At 40.2% G+C, this 18,023-nt stretch overlaps 1 protein-coding gene across 8 annotated transcripts in view; it reads left to right on the top strand.

The window, feature by feature from the left end:
* LOC133500420 (intermembrane lipid transfer protein VPS13B-like) overlaps positions 1-18,023 on the top strand; it is a 506,059-nt gene that overhangs the window by 237,906 nt on the left and 250,130 nt on the right. For all 8 annotated transcript variants that reach the window (XR_009794884.1, XR_009794885.1, XM_061819054.1 and 5 more), the window contains exons 23-25: positions 2,566-2,800; positions 4,230-4,447; positions 9,827-10,030. Coding sequence is in view for 6 of the 8 variants with exons in the window: in XM_061819054.1 (XP_061675038.1) it covers positions 2,566-2,800; positions 4,230-4,447; positions 9,827-10,030 (657 nt within the window). In the remaining 2 variants the exon portion in view is untranslated. The remainder of the gene's footprint in view (positions 1-2,565; positions 2,801-4,229; positions 4,448-9,826; positions 10,031-18,023) is intronic.

Raw genomic sequence — 18,023 nt, 5'->3', positions numbered from 1 at the left:
GCTCCGCCCACCAAACAAACAAACAGCAACATGCCAGTTTTATATTTATTGCCTGTAATTGATTTGAATACAAGTCTTTACTGTAATTATGACTTTGCACTGTAAGCACTTGTGAGACTCCGTACAAAGTTGTTTTGTCACTGCCATAGGAATCAAAGTCTGTTGTAAATTGAGGAAACGACAATATAACAATTACTACTAGTCAGGTAAGAAATATTATTGCTGCATCAATTTTAAACTGATGAAAACTTTCTCATAAAAATGAGAAATTTATTAATCGCCATCTTGTTCGTGTCCAAACTTGACATTCTGTACATGTTAACAATCTGTGTGTACTGTTATTTCTACGTGTTAATGTGCTCAGTTTAGAACGCAGTTAACAGTCAGCCAAGTTGTCTGAGCTTATAGTTTTCTCTTGAAGACAGTTTTGGAAAGTTGTCTGGCCATTGGAAGAGGGCGTTCTCTATGACCCCTGGGGTGGCGTAACACTCTCCGAGTCTAGTCCAAGTCATCTGTAGAGCAGGATGAGGGTTGAAGGGATAGACAGCACAAATTCTTTCCGCCGATTGTTTGTGGAGCCATTTTACTAGCAGATCTAGCTGTTCACTGGCTGTTAGATCTAGGCGCTGAATGGCGTAAATGAAGGAGGACTCCCATGCGCTGAAGTTTTCCGTTTGGTCGTCAAATTTGGTAAGCCCAGTGGTTACTACCTCTCTCCGGGCTACATATTTGGCAAAGTCTATCAAGTTGCTAGTATGAGTCTGATACGGATACTCTAAGCTCTGCTCAGGAGGATGAACTGTCTGACTGAGGAGAATATTTGCTCCTTGGGGGACTGCTTTGGGATTGATAGTCTTACCTGAGGCTGGGCTAACAGTGTGCTCCGTTGCTGCTGGGTGATAGCTGTCATGTCTGTCCATATGTTGTAGTTGGAATAGCCTGATCATTGTTCTGTGAATGGCTCCACTCCGGGATGTCAAATTTTGTTGGTGATGGCTGTCCCGTAACATTTAACGTGACATGAACTGGAGTGCTATTCAGAAAAGGGGAGGTGGAATGGGTGATTAACTGATTCTTTCTTTCACATACTCTCCTTTTCTGTCTCTGACTGTGTGTGGTGAGACAGAAGATCCTGAGGAATGAGAGCTATTCTCTGCGGCCTATAAAGATGTAGCCTCCGCAAGAGCCACATCAGCCTCCTTTTCCATCTCTAAGGCTTCGAGGTCGGCCTGCAGCATAGCCTTGTCCATGTCCAGTCTTTCTTTCCCTTTTTTGATTTGAAGTTCCTTCTTAACAAACGCTACCTTAGCCAAAGCAGCCTCAGCTAAGGCTCTGGCTTTGGCAGCTGCACTGTTGAGAAATGACTTTGAGGCTGATGACTGGGAGCTTTTATCTTGCAGTAACATCTCATCTTCATATCTCTGGGTGTCTGCTGTCATCAGTTCATTATTTCCATCCATGATGAATTGCTGTGCCCACTGATTTGTGGCTTATCAATGTACTGTTCTTTTTACGTGTTAACATGCTCAGTGTAAAACGCAAAATTAACAGCCACCCAAACTCTGTTCAAGAACCAGGAGATGAGTGTTCTATAGCACCTTTATTGGACAATTGATGCAGAGTAAAACGGTAAACAGTGACAAGAAATACACAACACTTGGTGAGTTGTCCATTCAGCCTGTATTGTCCATCAATAAAATGTCTGAAAATGACAACCTATATTAACAGTGTTAAACTATTGAAAATTCTATCCACTTATGAACAGATATTACAATAGGTAGGTTAACATAAAAATCCACACTAATAGCTAAACAGCCACTGATCTGGCATCTGACATACAATGGTCAAAGAGTAGCTAGTTAGCTAGGCTATGCACAAAATCAAAGAGAACATATTTGCATTCCCATACAACACACACCAACATAAACATCAAAGATTAGGCTAGTGCATCACAACAAATTTACAGCCAATGCTTTCTGGAGGCTAGCATACACGAAATGATGGACAACACAACAATGAACTTAATGTGCGTTCTGTTGTTGCTTTGTACACAAAGGAAGTTCGATCTTCTCTGTAACTGTACTAGGCACCAACGAATGAGTACTGCCACCCAGAGGTTAAATGTGGAATTATAGTAAAGCATTGAATTAAGACTGTGTACAAGTGTAACTGATTAACGTGAAAATAATAATAAAATATGCAAAACAGAAGAATACTTCATGACATCTTGCAGGGCAGAACACTGTGAGTTGAAATTAATTTGTCATTGCTGTCGATAGTTACATGTGTCTGAAATATACATAAAAAGTTGATAATGTCTTGCTTTCAGTACATTGAAAGGTGAGGAAAGTGAGTCAGTCATCTGAACTTTTAACAATTTTATTTTTACGTCTTGAATTTTTTTTTGTAATCTGTACTTGGTTGATACCTTTCAAAAACATAATTATAAGATCCCTTAGATATGTATTTTACGCTACTGCTGTAATTGATTTTTCTCATGTATCTAATTGATTGTTACTGTTTTGATCATCGTGAACTATGTATTCCACTGTGTTCTCTCTCCAGTTGGAGCTGCAATCATGTTGTGTGTTCCTGCCCAATGACAGCCTTCCATCCCCAAGCACTATTATTTTTGGTGACATTCCTGGTACAGTGCGTAGTTGGTACCACAACCAAGCATCTATGCCAGGAACCCTTGTAGTCTGCCTGCCCCAGATCAGTGTCCTCAGTGCTGGGCACAAATACATTGAACCGGTGCAGGAGCTCCCAATTGTATTCTCCAAGCCCATCCTGGAAGAAGGTAAGTTCTCGCAACTATGCTATAAAATGCATTTCAGAACAATCGAGTTTGTCAAAACCGTAAATGTTTTGTTTCATTAACATCAGACTTTTAAAAATCCAATATAACTATTAAGAGAGATTTTGAGATGTGAATCCGAAACCATGTATATGTTTGAAATGATTAGGAATTAAGTGTAGTGGTATTTAAAAAAATAAATAAATCACAAAGTAGTCACGAGACAATTACAGATAATAATAATTTGTAATTTTAAAAGCTGGTGATAATAATAGCAATGAGATTGAGGGAATTTCTTCATCATTACTGGCATTTTATCACTAAGCAAACCTTTGGCTGAATAATAATACTCATTTACCATGAGAAAAGACAAACAAACTTAAATTAGACCGTCTTTGAGAGATCAAGATACGTAGATCCTTGCACATGTGGTCTGAACACCTGGAAAAATTGACACAACCCCTGACACTCCAGCAGTGATTTTGTCTGTAAATAACCAAACCTGGTAAAAGCCACTTTTTTTTTCTTGGTTCAAAATTGGGCATACACATTTTAAAAATCCAGGAGAAAAAAATAACAAGAAAAACAGTGACATCAGTAGTCTTAGCAATATTGCTGGTGAAAGGACAGTTTTAGCATTATATTCTTACCATTAAATGTATTTGTGAACAATCTTTTGCCATTGAATGCTAATAGATTATCTCAGCAAAAGTTAATTAGAACTGCGTGCTTAAAATTTACACAATTGTTTTGCTTTTCTTTTTTTCCCATAGCAAAGAAATATAAACATGCATGAAACTGTTGGCATCACTCTCTGCATGGAAAAAAAAATCAGTCTAACTTTAATCTGAGTAAGGTATTAATAAATTGTAAACAGTTGAAAGTCAAACAAATGACAATCAAAACAATTATAAAAAAAAATAAAACCAGAAAACTGGCCTGGACAAAAATGGTGGCACTCATAGTAAATATGAGTATTTACAGGTAAATAATTTGATCCTAGGGACGTCACCTGGGTAATGTCACGTCTTCAAATTTATCAGTCGGCCTATTTGAAGGGTGAGAAGTAATCCGCTGCTCTTTGGTGACTTGGTGTGCAGCACAGCAAAAGTGGGCCATTAGAAGTGAAGGAGAGAGCGTCGGTGGGAAATTAGAAAGAAACTTCTAGACAAGCATATTAAAGCTAAAGGCTGTAAGGCTACAGCTACTAAGCTACTGAGATACTGATCTACAAGCAGCTTGAGTCCAAAGTGGACTTCATGGGAGGTGACCAAGGACGACAGAGAAATTGGCTTTAACTGTTAATTGCATCTGATTTAAAAACAAAAAGAAATGCACACACACGTTTCACCTGGTTATCTCTGGTTTTAAGTTTGTTTGTAAAAATGTTCACCCCCCCACCCCCATTTTTTTTGATTTGTACCCCTACCAGGTGATGCTTTTCCATGGACAATTAGCCTCAGTCAGTTTAGTGTGTACACTCTGCTGGGGCGGCAGCGCAGTCTGAGCCTTCTCAAACCCATGGGGTGTACCTCCACGCTGGCAGTCACATCACATAAACCACCAAACTTTTCAGAAGCAAGGCAGTCTTTTGTTGTCTGCCTCCATGTTGATCTGCAGCCCGTCCGAGTCACGTGCTCCAACCCTCAGGTGAATCATGAATTATCCAAGCTACAGCGTTTGTTCTATTTTCATTGAGTATGTACTTGTGCACCTTACCTGAAAAATTGAGCCTGCTTCCTGATGAGGGATGAAACAGTTTGCGTTTTGTTGAACAAATCACATCTTTACAAGTTTTAATTACCATTATTAACATCTATCCCTTTTCTGAGCTGCTTCTCCTCACAAGGGTTGTGGGAGTATCACACCTATCATTAAGCAGGAGGCAGGATACACCCTGGACTGGGTGTCAACCAATCGCAGGGCACATTGAAAACAACCATTCACAGTCACAATCACACCTAGAGGCAATTTAGAGTCTCCAATGAATGCATGTTTTTGTGATGTGCGAGGAAACCAGAGTGCCTTGAGAAAACTCACGCAAGCATGGGGAGAACATGCAAACTCCACACAGTATTTGAACCCCGATCCTCAGAACTGTGAGCCAACGCCCTAACCAGTTGCCTCACCATGCCGCCCCAATATTACCATATTGAATCTAAAAAATTAGAAGGTTCATCTCGGGAGAAAGCCACAACCAGCAACTCAATCCTGCAGTGCAATATTTATCTAATTGGAAATTCACAAGGTTAAACTAAGTGACTATTATATCAGATATACTGTAAAGGCACATTGTAATTATGTACTTAAAGGAAGACTCTCCCCAAAATTCATATGTACAATAAACCTTCCACTGTGAAGTAATATTATTATTACATATATTTTGGACATTAATTGAAAATAAAAATTGAAAATAAAGAACATTTTTGAAATCCATGCAAAATCTGAATGTGTGCCAGCTTTCACAGCCAAATGCGGATGAAACATACTTGACTCTGACCCTGACATCACCAGTGTTTAGCATTACAGACCATTCATTCTAGGTAAGCCAAGATGCTGACTTGATGCAACAGCCCACTCCCCACCCCCGCCGCCGGTAAATCGCGAAAAGCTTTGCAGCTTGAAAAGTCAAACTTGGTTTAAAAAAAAAAAAGTCTGCCCACCTGCTATATTATCTCTACATCTAAACCAACTCCTCAGAAAAGCATCAAATCTCTGCGGTCCATTTCAGGGGACTGTTATTGTTCGTTGTCAGCGCCACATCCCTCCTAACACGTCAAATTCCACTTGTGTGTTCTGGCTCAAACACTTGAAGATTGTAGGTTGTTGTTTTTATTTTGTTTGCTCAATGGTCGGTATAGTAATAACACGGAGCAGCATCAACTCGCTTTGCTGGCACTCAGAACACAACACTTTCCGGTTACTATTTACAGCGATCCGCGCATGCACCCCTGCCCCGCCGCTGCCGGTCGCTTGAGAGAGGATTGCTGCTTGGGGTGTAAAAAAAAAAGAAAAATCAGGCCACGCTGGCTGTATATTCTCTTCATCTAAGACAAATCCTCACAAAGGCATCAAACAAATCTCTGTGGTCGAACGAAACGAGTCCAACTTATTGCATTCAATGCGGACCAAAATATGTCGGTCGTACAGGGATCGAACAGCTTGTTCATGGGGTTCGGTGCCTCATACCCCCAAAGAACCCCCAATGGACTCCTCGAGGGACACGGTCAAACGCCTTCTCCAAGTCCAAAAAACACATGTAGACTGGTTGGGTGAACTCCCATGCACCCTCGGTGACTGTGCCGAGAGTGTAGAGATGGTCTGCTGTTTCAGGACGAAAACCCCATTGATCCTCCTGAATCCGAGACTCGACTTCCTGACCGATCCTCCTCTCTAGTACCCCTGAGTAGACCTAACCAGGGAGGCTGAAAAGTGTGATACCTCGATAGTTGGAACACCTTCTTGAAAAGGGGGATCACCACCCCATTCTGTCAATCCAAGATGCACTGTCCCCGATGTGCACACGATGTTGCAGAGGCGTGTCAACAAGGACAGCCCCACAACATCCAGAGCCTTTAGGAACTCCGGGCGAATCTCATCCACCCCCGGCGCCCTGTCACCAAGGAGCTTTTTAACCACCTCGGTGACCTCAACCCCAGAGATAGAAGATCTATCTACCGCTGTACTGTGTCTATGAACAATATTTGATTGATTATAAAACTATTTTTATATCACAATTGCAAGCTCTAATGACATGATCAAGTATTGGTTTTCAGTGTCACTTAGTACTCACATGAGGGTACTTGTTCTCAAATACAGTAAGTTTGATGCACCCCTAAGTTTCTTTTCATTGTTTATATGATCAAAATAAAGTAGAATTAATTCCAAAGTTTCTAATTCGATTGTCTTAAAACAAACCCATCACCATTAAATATTTTACCGTCTTTTAAGCCCTTTTTTATTGTGGGGGTCTTGTATGGTTTTTGTTGTCTACAATTTCTGATGTCCAAAAGTATGGTATTATTTTTTATGATGAAAGTAAGTGTTGCATTGCTTTTGGTGCTTGTATCTGGCATTTCTTTGTATGTCTGCATTTTTATTTGCCATAAAGTGTATTACTAATAATGTTGATGTGAACTTGATCTCTGCTTCTCTTATTTTTCATCAAATTTTTTTTCATCCCTTGCGTTATGAAATAAAATTACTTTGCCTCAATAATGAACATCCTTTATAATACATTAAATTATATATCCAGCCATCCATTGTCTTTGTCGCTTATCCTCACGAGGGTCACGGGGAGTGCTGGAGCCTATCCCAGCTGTCAACGGGAAGGAGGCGGGGTACACCGTGAACAGGTTGCCAGCCAATCGCAGGGCACGTAGAGACAAACAGCCACACTCATAATCACATCTAGGGACAATTTAGTGTGACCAATTATAAATTAGATATGATGTTTATTATTGAATATGATGATGATATACTGTCCTTTTGGTGAGGCCATTTTGAATACAGATGTATTTTTTTAAAGGATGACTTTTATTGTACCTCCCAGTTAGTTGACTGTGTTGTTTATGGTCATATTCATCAGATTTAAATGTACACATTGTTTTAGCTGTATGAAATGAGTCTTTCTGTAAACACTTTTTTGGGCCAACCTTTTGAGTGGTCACAATTTTTCAGACCGCAGTGATGAGATAGTGATATTGGGGGAAATTGGTACCAGAAGTAAATGATAGTACGTCATGTGTTGTTGGTGGTGTAAAACTTCCCCAGATATTTGAAGAGCTGGTCTGGGAAACATCCTTTTTGCCCTTTTAATGTGTAATTCCTTTTGAAATGGTGTGTCTAAATCCAGCAGGGCTGGGTTTGGCTATTTTGATAATATGTTGAGTCATTAATAAATCTAAGACCAAATGAAGTTCTTTCCTACTTCTTTTGTCTGCTCATAATGATGAGTCAAACCATGTAACAGCTTTATAACTGCTGCCAGTGTAATCCCACCCTTTCAAAACAAGACAGACCTCCCATTTCCCTCAAAGTACTGGAAGAGTGAAACCATTTTTTATTATGTGTGTGTGTGGTGTGTGTGTGTGTGTGTGTGTGTGTGTATATATATATATATATATATATATATATATATATTATATATATATATATATATATATATGAAGAGACAGAGAGAGAGAGAGAGAGAGAGAGAGAGAGTCACACACAATGGAATATTGAAAGTATTCAGGTCCCCTTATATGGGAGCATGGTATAAAGTCTCTGCTGCCCGAGGCACAGTCCACTTGGTTGGGTATGGCTGACAGCTGTTGGCTCTTTCCTTGTATGGCAGCTGGACTCACGTTAGCAGGTCTTCCTAGACATGTTTGAAATAGCCCAGCTGTAATGAATTGTGCTGATTTTCATTTATTTATAGAAAAAAATCCCTCTAATGTATGTGCTAACAGGCCAGGATGTGTGTGCAAATAAACAGCTGAGAAAAATAAATTTGTGATTGACGTTATTTAAAGTTATTTTGTGTGTTCTCATATATCTGTGCACCTTCTACTTTCGAAGGACCAGTAGTCGTAGGAGTAGGGTGGAGTTATCGAGAAGTTTGGTAGGCTTCGGAAGCTAAACATTTGAAATCCACAATTGAGCTCATAGTGAAAGAGTGTTGCTTTTTTAGAGTGCCGTCTTCTCTAAATAAGTCTTAGCTGAATGAATGAATAACTAAAAGCATCACATCACGTCCCCCTGCTTTTCCCCTGTCATGATTTCCACTCATCTGTTTGGCTTTGTTGTTTAAAGTGAGGCCCTCAAGTGAGCACATGGTAAATTGCTCTGAACTTTTTGACGCAAAGGCTTCAGTTTTTCCTTAGTGTGGTGAGTTTTTTTAACCGAAAATTGATGAGACAACAGAAGTTTCCCCTGTGGTTAATTCTTTGGGATTTTTGTTGTTTAAAGATAAAAAATAAATAAAATCTGAATCATGAGTCAGTTAGCATCTGGTGCTTTTCAAATGAGTGTACATTGAGAAAATCACATTTTTCATTGATGTTTTTGCGCTTCACGTCAGAAGAAAAACAATCAGTGCTGAAGAGAGTGTAGGGATGGATTGTGCTCCATCTTTGGCTGCTTGTCTCTTTAGTCTGTATCTTCACGCTGTGACAAGATTTAGTGTCACACAACTACCCAACTGTCAAGCCAAATCAGTGGTAATGGCCTCAAACTACATGAGAACTCCCCAAACCAGCTGTTGGAGTAAGATTTTTGCCAAAATACAATTGAATCAGTTTTCAAATATTAAGACTTGTGGTATGTTTTGTGTATTTGTGTTTGAATTTACTCGACTGGAACAGTGTTCTGCATGTACTGAAGACATATCCAGCTCTGTTGCCGCTGTCAACTTTTGGTTGCAAAGATGCTGTTAGATTTGTGCACCGAGTCAATAATGAAAAACATGTATTATTCACCGTAAACGTAAAAATATATCAATAGCAGGTGGTAAATTACAGCAAACTCCTACCTAGTCACAGTTTACTATTGAAAAATTCATTATTATTTTTTTCCTTTGAAATATTTTCACCTCTCAACACATTTTGTGCTCTTTTCCCATCATGTTTGAAATTTTTAGATACTGTAGGACCATAGTTTGTGGTATATTTGCACTTCATTTATATTGGCATGAAAACAATTTAGTGGCAGTGTCCATTCGTTGTGTTTTTGTACTATTTGCAGCAGCTTCAGTACTTTGACCACACCAATAGCAGGGCTTTACAGTCTTTGATCTTTCTCCATGTCTTTGGGAAGGCTTGTTTTTTCTTACGTTCATTGGTCATTCTTCAGGTTTAATGTGCAAATTTTCTGTACTTTATTTCACTTTTCCATTATTTTTTTGTAGTTTTTTAATCATTGTATTTATTTAATCTAGTATCTCTCCACAATAGAAACTTTGCTGTACGCTTTCAAGGTTACGGTTAAAAAAATATGTCGGGAAAAGTCAAGTAGAATTTCTGAATTTTGCTTGGGGTCATTCTTCAGGTGCAGCTGTTGTACAAGCTCCTTCTCAGTTGGTTGTCTACATGGGCTCGTCTCCAGAAGCATGGCATCTTACCTCAGTCTGCCAGTAACCTCGAGCATCCTGCTGGTGCTGCTCCATCCTCTTCAGTACACAGCAGCGCCGGAACAGCTTTGCCAGATACCAGCACCTATAGCCCCTCTGCAGATGTGGGATCGCCTACTGAGGTTTGTTTTAATTCTACTGTACAGCTAAAGTGTTTTATAAGGGTGGATGTTTTGTACCTGTGAAATACAACTTTTCAATTAATGCCACACAATTATGTTTCCTTTTTTTTATTTTTTTTTTTTACTGAACACTACAGTTATACATCAAAGTGCAGGGTCTGAATATGTTTTTGGATTTGATCATAGGTTTAGGCTCCTTTGTGAGCAATAACCTCAACCAATCATTTCTTGTACTTAGATATCAGACCTGTACAACAATCAACAATACCTTTTCACAAAGCTATTTCAGGAAAGCAATATTCCTTGCATGTCTTGTGTGAATTACAACTTCAGTTTGGGTTCACATCTTCACGCAGTAGTTGACCAATACGGTTGTGGAACACCCAAGCATTCTTTTGCAAACCTAACCTGTTGCACATGACATTATTCTCTTTGTGTTGGTAAAATTCTGATACAGCACTGGTGTTAGATTGAGTGGTATGTATTAAACAGACAACAGCTAAATGCGTGTTATTTCTCATTTTGGGGTACTTAGGTGTGTCATGATAATTACGATATCAAGTAATTGTTCAATCAATAAAATATACACTATTGTTTTTACGGATTTGATAAATTGTCATTGTTGTGGTGGCCGCCATGCAGATCACACAGTGAGTCGACAGATTTGGACGGATGAGTTATTACCAACTAGTGGGTTTTTAAAATGCCAGCACACCGGTCATCCAATACTTCACAGCCTTGGACCTTTTGCAGTGGATAGATTCATATAAAAAGCATGGTAGGGAACATAAACAGATTGTTGTTTTTGCTAGCCTGCAACCTAACAAGCAACCATGGTGAAGTCGTTTGAATTGACAGCATCTCTCCTAGTTGCTGTGTGTGTCTCTGTGTGTACCCAATTAACAGCATAACGTCAGTGGCTCACAGATTTTTGGCTAGTAGTTGACGGCAACTAATTTGGATGACAGGTGAAGGGCTCATTTTCAGTTGACCAACCACACAGTAGCTGGGTTACATGGAGACTTTTTTGCCATTCTGTTGAAGTCATTTAGATTGAAGGTCTCTATTGAACTGTTTACGTGTGATGTGATACATTCCAAACGGAAGTGTATACATGATGCGCACTACATTTAATCGAACAGGCGTGTGAGATGTGCACTTTGTCGTGAACATGTCATTTATCATGATGGAAGTCTGCTTTATGTCGTCTATTAAGTACATAATTTGGGATTGTGATTGCAAAAAAAATGTTTGATAAGAACAACCTATGAGTAGTAAAAAAACAACATCTCCGTCGTATACATGCTCTGTCGGGAACTGCCATATTTACCTCGGCCTTAATGATGTTACCATGCAATTACGTAGAGATGAAGTATCTATGTGAAATGGAATGACATGCTATTCAGATTTAGTCAGTTTATTATGACTATTGTATTTATATAGAGCATTTTTATTTGGTTTGGACTTTTAAAGCGATTATAATTGGAATAGAAGGCTTCATGTAAAAGTCTTGCAGCTCTTTACCAAGGCAAAGCAAATTGATTTCTAATGCAATTCATACGCAAGGTAACTCAATGTGCTTTATATGAACAAAAACATTTAAAAATTAAAAAAAACATTTAGAGCCAAGAAAAAATTTTAAAAAATACAAAAAATTAAAGTGCAATTAAAACAGTGGACAGTGCAAGGAATATTTGAAAATGGAAATACTCTAAAAAGCATGCAATTAAAAATAAAGAAGGGTTTTTAACCTGTATTTAAAACCATTTGCACCTGGGGCTGACGTTTACAACTGACAACCCTGTGTCAAGGCTTGAGAATTACAGTGATATTCCCCCACCTCTTTGTTCTGGTCAGAACCCGAACTGCAGCATTCTGAAGGAGCTGCAGCTGTTTAATGCTCTTTTTGGAGTCCAGTCAGAAGACCATTACAATCGTGATGTTTACTTGGGATGAAATCATGGATGAGTGTTTCCTTGTCTACTTGACACACGCAAGCCTTCAGTCTAAATATATTCGTCAGATGGTAAAAAGCAGTTTTTGTGATTGATTTGATATGACTTGAAAATTTTGTCGAAATATATCAGAACACCAAGGTTTCAGACTTGGTCTTTGGTTTTTAAAGATAGTGAGTCCAGGTAATCTCAGTTTTGTTGTGGTTCAATCGAAACGGGAAAAGGCCTTGTACCTTTTCTTAGCAGACATAGTAGTAGTCTGAACTTTTGGAAGAATCTGTATTTCAAAGAATACACAAAAATGATCAGAAGTAGCCATATCCTTATTGTTATTTGATATAATTTCAACATCCTCAGAGATGACCAGGTGTAAGATGTGACTCTTAATATGTTGAAAGAGGTCCAATGTGTCTAGTATAGCAGAGAGTTGTTTAGATTTTTTTTCACCCCACGTTATAATTATTTATTCTTTGTCAGACCCATGGGATCAATCCCATGGAGTAAAGAAAATAATAAGCAGAAAATAAATAATAATAATATTGGATTCAATGACTAAAATAAATAATAATAATATTGGATTCAATGACTAAAATAATCAAAAATAGTGTGATTTCAGAAACATTAAAAAAACAATATCATTAATTGTGATAAATGCAGCCCTATGGGGGCACAAACCAGTGCAATCTGTAGGCCGGTCCCAAGCCCGGATAAATGCAGAGGGTTGCGTCAGGAAGGGCATCCGGCGTAAAAACTGTGCCAAACAAATATGAGCGTTCATCTAAAGAATCCCATACCGGATCGGTCGTGGCCCGGGTTAACAACGCCCGCCCCCGGCACTGCTAACCTGCAGGGCGTCGGTGGAAATTCAGCTACTGTGGGTCGAAGACAAAGAAGAGGAGGAAACCGGATCCAGCGTCAGAAGAAAAAGAGGAATGCACAGAGCCTACAACTGAGTGTAGGGACTTTGAATGTTGGGACTATGACAGGAAAAGCACAGGAGTTGGTTGACATGATGATTAGGAGAAAGGTTGATATTCTGTGCATCCAAGAGAGCAGGTGGAAAGGTAGTAAGGCTAGAAGTTTGGGAGCAGGGTTTAAATTATTCTACCACGGAGTAGATGGGAAGAGAAATGGAGTAGGGGTTATTTTAAAGGAAGAGCTGGCTAAGAATGTCTTGGAGGTGAAAAGAGTATCAGATCGAGTCATGAGACTAAAATTTGAAATTGAGGGTGTTATGTATAATGTGGTTAGCGGCTATGCACCACAGGTAGGATGTGACCAAGAGTTGAAAGAGAAATTCTGGAAGGAACTAGATGAAGTAGTTCTGAGCATCCCAGACAGCGAGAGAGTTGTGATTGGTGCAGATTGTAATGGACATATTGGTAAAGGAAACAGGGGCGATGAAGAAGTGATGGGTAAGTACGGCATCCAGGAAAGGAACTTTGAAGGGCAGATGGTGGTGGACTTTGCAAAAAGGATGGAGATGGCTGTAGTGAACACTTATTTCCAGAAGAGGGAGGAACATATAGTGACCTACAAGAGCGGCGGTAGAACCACGCAGGTAGATTATATTTTGTGCAGACGATGTAATCTGAAGGAGGTTACTGACTGTAAAGTAGTGGTAGGGGAGAGTGTAGCTCGACAGCATAGGATTGTAGTATGTAGGATGATTCTGGTGGTGGGTAGGAAGATTAAGAAGACAAAGGTAGAGCAGAGAACCATGTGGTGGAAGCTGAAAAAGGAAGAATGTTGTGCAGTCTTCCGGAAAGAGGTGAGACAGGCTCTCGATGGACAACCGAAGCTCCCGGAAGACTGGACGACAACAGCCAAGGTGATCAGAGAGACAGGCAGGAGAGTACTTGGTGTGTCATCTGGTAGGAAAGGGGAGAAGGAGACTTGGTGGTGGAACCCCAAAATACAGGGAGTCATACAAGGAAAGAGATTAGCGAAGAAGAAGTGGGATACTGAGAGGACTGAGGAGAGGCGAAAGGAGTACATCGAGATGCGACGTAGGGCAAAGGTAGAGGTGGCAAAGGCTAAACAAGAGGCATATGAAGACATGTACACCAGGTTGGACACGAAAGAAGGAGAAAAGGATCTCTACAGGTTGGCCAGACAGAGGGATAGAGATGGGAAGGATGTGCAGCAGGTCAGGGTGATTAAGGATAGAGATGGAAATGTGTTGACTGGTGCCGGTAGTGTACTAAATAGATGGAAAGAATACTTTGAGAAGTTGATGAATGAAGAAAATGAGAGAGAAGGAAGAGTTGAAGAGGCAAGAGTGAAGGACCAGGAAGTGGAAATGATTACTAAGGGGGAAGTCAGAAAGGCACTACACAAGGATGAAAACTGGAAAGGCAGTTGGTCCTGATGACATACCGGTAGAGGTATGGAAGCAATTTGGAGAGATGGCTGTGGAGTTTTTGACCAACTTATTCAACAGAATACTAGCGGGCGAAAAGATGCCTGAAGAATGGAGGAAAAGTGTTCTAGTTCCCATTTTTAAGAACAAAGGGGATGTTCAGAGCTGTGGGAACTATAGAGGAATAAAGTTGATGAGCCACACAATGAAGTTATGGGAAAGAGTAGTGGAGGCTAGACTCAGGACAGAAGTAAGTATCTGCGAGCAACAGTATGGTTTCATGCCTAGAAAGAGTACCACAGATGCATTATTTGCCTTGAGGATGCTCGTGGAAAAGTACAGAGAAGGTCAGAAGGAGCTACATTGCGTCTTTGTGGATCTAGAGAAAGCCTATGACAGAGTACCAAGAGAGGAACTGTGGTACTGCATGCGTAAGTCTGGTGTGGCAGAGAAGTATGTTAAAATAGTACAGGACATGTATGATGGCAGCAGAACAATGGTGAGGTGTGCCTTAGGTGTGACAGAGGAATTTAAGGTGGAGGTGGGACTGCATCAGGGATCAGCTCTGAGCCCCTTCCTGTTTGCAGTGGTAATGGATAGGCTGACAGATGAGGTTAGACTGGAATCCCCTTGGACCATGATGTTCGCAGATGATATTGTCATATGCAGTGAAAGCAGGGAGCACGCAGAGGAACAATTGGAAAGATGGAGACATGCACTGGAAAGGAGAGGAATGAAGATTAGCCGAAGTAAAACAGAATATATGTGCGTGAATTAGAAAAATGGAGGGGGAAGAGTGAGGCTACAGGGAGAAGAGATAGCGAGGGTCGACGACTTCAAATACTTGGGGTCAACAATACAGAGCAATGGAGAGTGTGGTCAGGAAGTGAAGAAACGGGTCCAAGCAGGTTGGAACAGCTGGCGAAAGGTGTCTGGTGTGTTATGTGACAGAAGAGTGTCTGCTTGGATGAAGGGCAAAGTTTACAAAACAGTGGTGAGGCCGGCCATGATGTACGGATTAGAGACAGTGGCACTGAAGAAACAACAGGAATCTGAACTGGAGGTGGCAGAAATGAAGATGTTGAGGTTCTCGCTCGGAGTGAGCAGGTTGGATAGGATTAGAAATGAGCTCATTAGAGGGACAGCCAAAGCTGGATGTTTTGGAGACAAGATTCGAGAGAGCAGACTTCGATGGTTGGACATGTTCAGAGGCGAGAGAGTGAGTATATTGGTAGAAGGATGCTGAGGATGGAGCTCCCAGGCAAAAGAGAGAGGAAGACCAAAGAGAAGGTTTATGGATGTGGTGAGGGAAGACATGAGGGCAGTTGGGGTTAGAGAGGAAGATGCAGGAGATAGGCTAAGATGGCAAAAGATGACACGCTGTGGCGACCCCTAACGGGACAAGCCGAAAGGAAAAGAAGAAGAATCATTAATTGTGATAGTTTTTGGGAAATATCTATTTAAAAAAAACATTATTTTGACAGGCCTAGTCTGACGTCATGAGCACTCTGGAGAAGGTTTTGTGACCAGTATTAAGGTATTTACATTGTTAATGGCTAAGGTGATCACACAGATGGTATAAAAGATTTGATGTATGTATAGACCACAACATTAACACTAACTGCCCAAGTCCCTCCCCGTCCCCAATGCATTGTATGATTTTTGTGAGGTTGAAAAGCAAGCTCCATTAAAATGATGGTCTAGATGAATGTTTGTGTTGTTAAACTCTGGCAACCAGCCAGTAATTTAATGACAACTCTTTGACCACATTGGACCTGTCGGAAATGTGTGGCACTCCGGGATCGCAGAAACAACGTATGACATCTGAGAGGCAATAAGTCAGTATTCATGGTATTTTCATACCATATGCCTATGTACATCTGTGTCGGCATTCATTTTAGAGCCATCAATGTGTTTATTCTTGCATCATTTATGGAATCGGTGGCAAGGCAGCAGTTTAGTTAGTCAGGGAAGGATTTTGTGTGTCTATAACACAGCTTTAGAGTCCCCTGACAACCCACTTGTCACTGTTTACTTAAGTACAAACACTGGAAGAAGTGTTTAGTCCTGTGGAAGGTTGATGATTAGGCAAGAATGTAGGAGCTGTTTTGATAAGTCTCAGCAGTAGTGGCAGGACATTCCCCCCAAGAACCACACACCATGACCTCCCCCATTCCCTTTTTTTAACTGCACCTTAACCACAACACATCCAGACCATTACCCATCACAATAATAAATGACAATTTTATACAGTCCTATGAACAGAATGAATGCTGTTTTTCAATTAAACCAATAAACTTCTTCTTTGTATATATTTTCTCGGATTAATTACTCATGCTATAAGAAATGACTTTATATTCTGTCATAAAGTTCAGTCATATTTTCCATTTATGTGTTTTTTCCACAGAGATTGAATAATTCTTGACCACATAAGAGTAATATTCCATTTCACAATGTCACACATTGGTGCAAAACTCCCAATCCGCCACACCCACGCCACATCTCACTTTGCCAAATGCAAAGCACTGGCTTCCACCCACCTATTACAACACACTAGCATGCCGTATTTTGTTTAAATTTGCTGATTTAGCTTATATTTTGAAGATGCAATAAGTTACATTGAGGTTATTCAGTTAGTGTCAGTGACATTCATTCTTACTACCATCTCATCTATTGTTCACTTTTTTCATCCGCTCTTCTATAGTTTACCTCACCCATAACAACCTGTTAAGAGTAATTCCAGCCTGCTTTTTGCCCCTTCCACAGCACTGAAACAGCCTCAACAAAAATCACTGACAACCTCCTCCTGGCAAGTGACTCTGGTTTATCCAGCATCCATCTTATCATTGATCTGTGTGCGGGCTTTTACACAATATCCTACACTATCCTCCTCAGTCTACTAGTCTCGACTGGCATCTCCAAAATCCCCTGAAACCAGTTTAAATTCTAGCTCTCTAACTCTACTCACTTATTTGACATAAGATATTTAACAAAACATTCCACAGGTGGCGCCTCCTCTTCCTCACATCTTACTCTCACCTGCAATATCTTCAGCAAGTGAAACATCTACTTACACTGTTCCATGGTTGGCACCCAGCTCTACAGCTCTAGAAAACCTCATTCTTCTCACACCCTGTCTGACTGAACTGAAGTCCTGATTCAGTGCAAGCTCTTGTTTTCCTTCTGCCCTGAGAGTGAGTGCCATCTTGACAGCAGTTTTTAATCTTAAGCGCATAACTGGGAGATAATATAACACAGTTCGCACACTTAAATATCAGCAATAAAAAATGTTCACTACGCCTTTACATCCTGGCTCGACTGTGCAATTTACTTCAGTTTCGTCTCACTCACAAATCCCTCCATCAACTCCAGTTGATTCAGAATTCAGCTGAGTCAGAATGTGAATTCCCTCCAGCTCACTACATAATCTGTGTTAAAAAGGAGATTCACTGATTTTAGGTTGAATTTCTTTTGCATTTCCATGGTAGGCACCAGGTCACAAAAGCTCTTAGCCAATGTGGGTAAATGTCGTAAAAATCTCAGAGCCACACATGAAGTTAGCCACAACATCACGTGTGATTATGTCTAAATCTTCAACCACACTTAGCCATTCTTCGTCACTGGGAGGGAAGCCTTAATGATGTGAGCCCAATAAAATCTATGTAGTCATTTATCA

The sequence above is a fragment of the Syngnathoides biaculeatus genome, chromosome 5 (genome assembly GCF_019802595.1).
Source record: "Syngnathoides biaculeatus isolate LvHL_M chromosome 5, ASM1980259v1, whole genome shotgun sequence".
NCBI lineage: Eukaryota > Metazoa > Chordata > Actinopteri > Syngnathiformes > Syngnathidae > Syngnathoides > Syngnathoides biaculeatus.
This window is presented reverse-complemented; position numbering and strand designations above follow the sequence as displayed.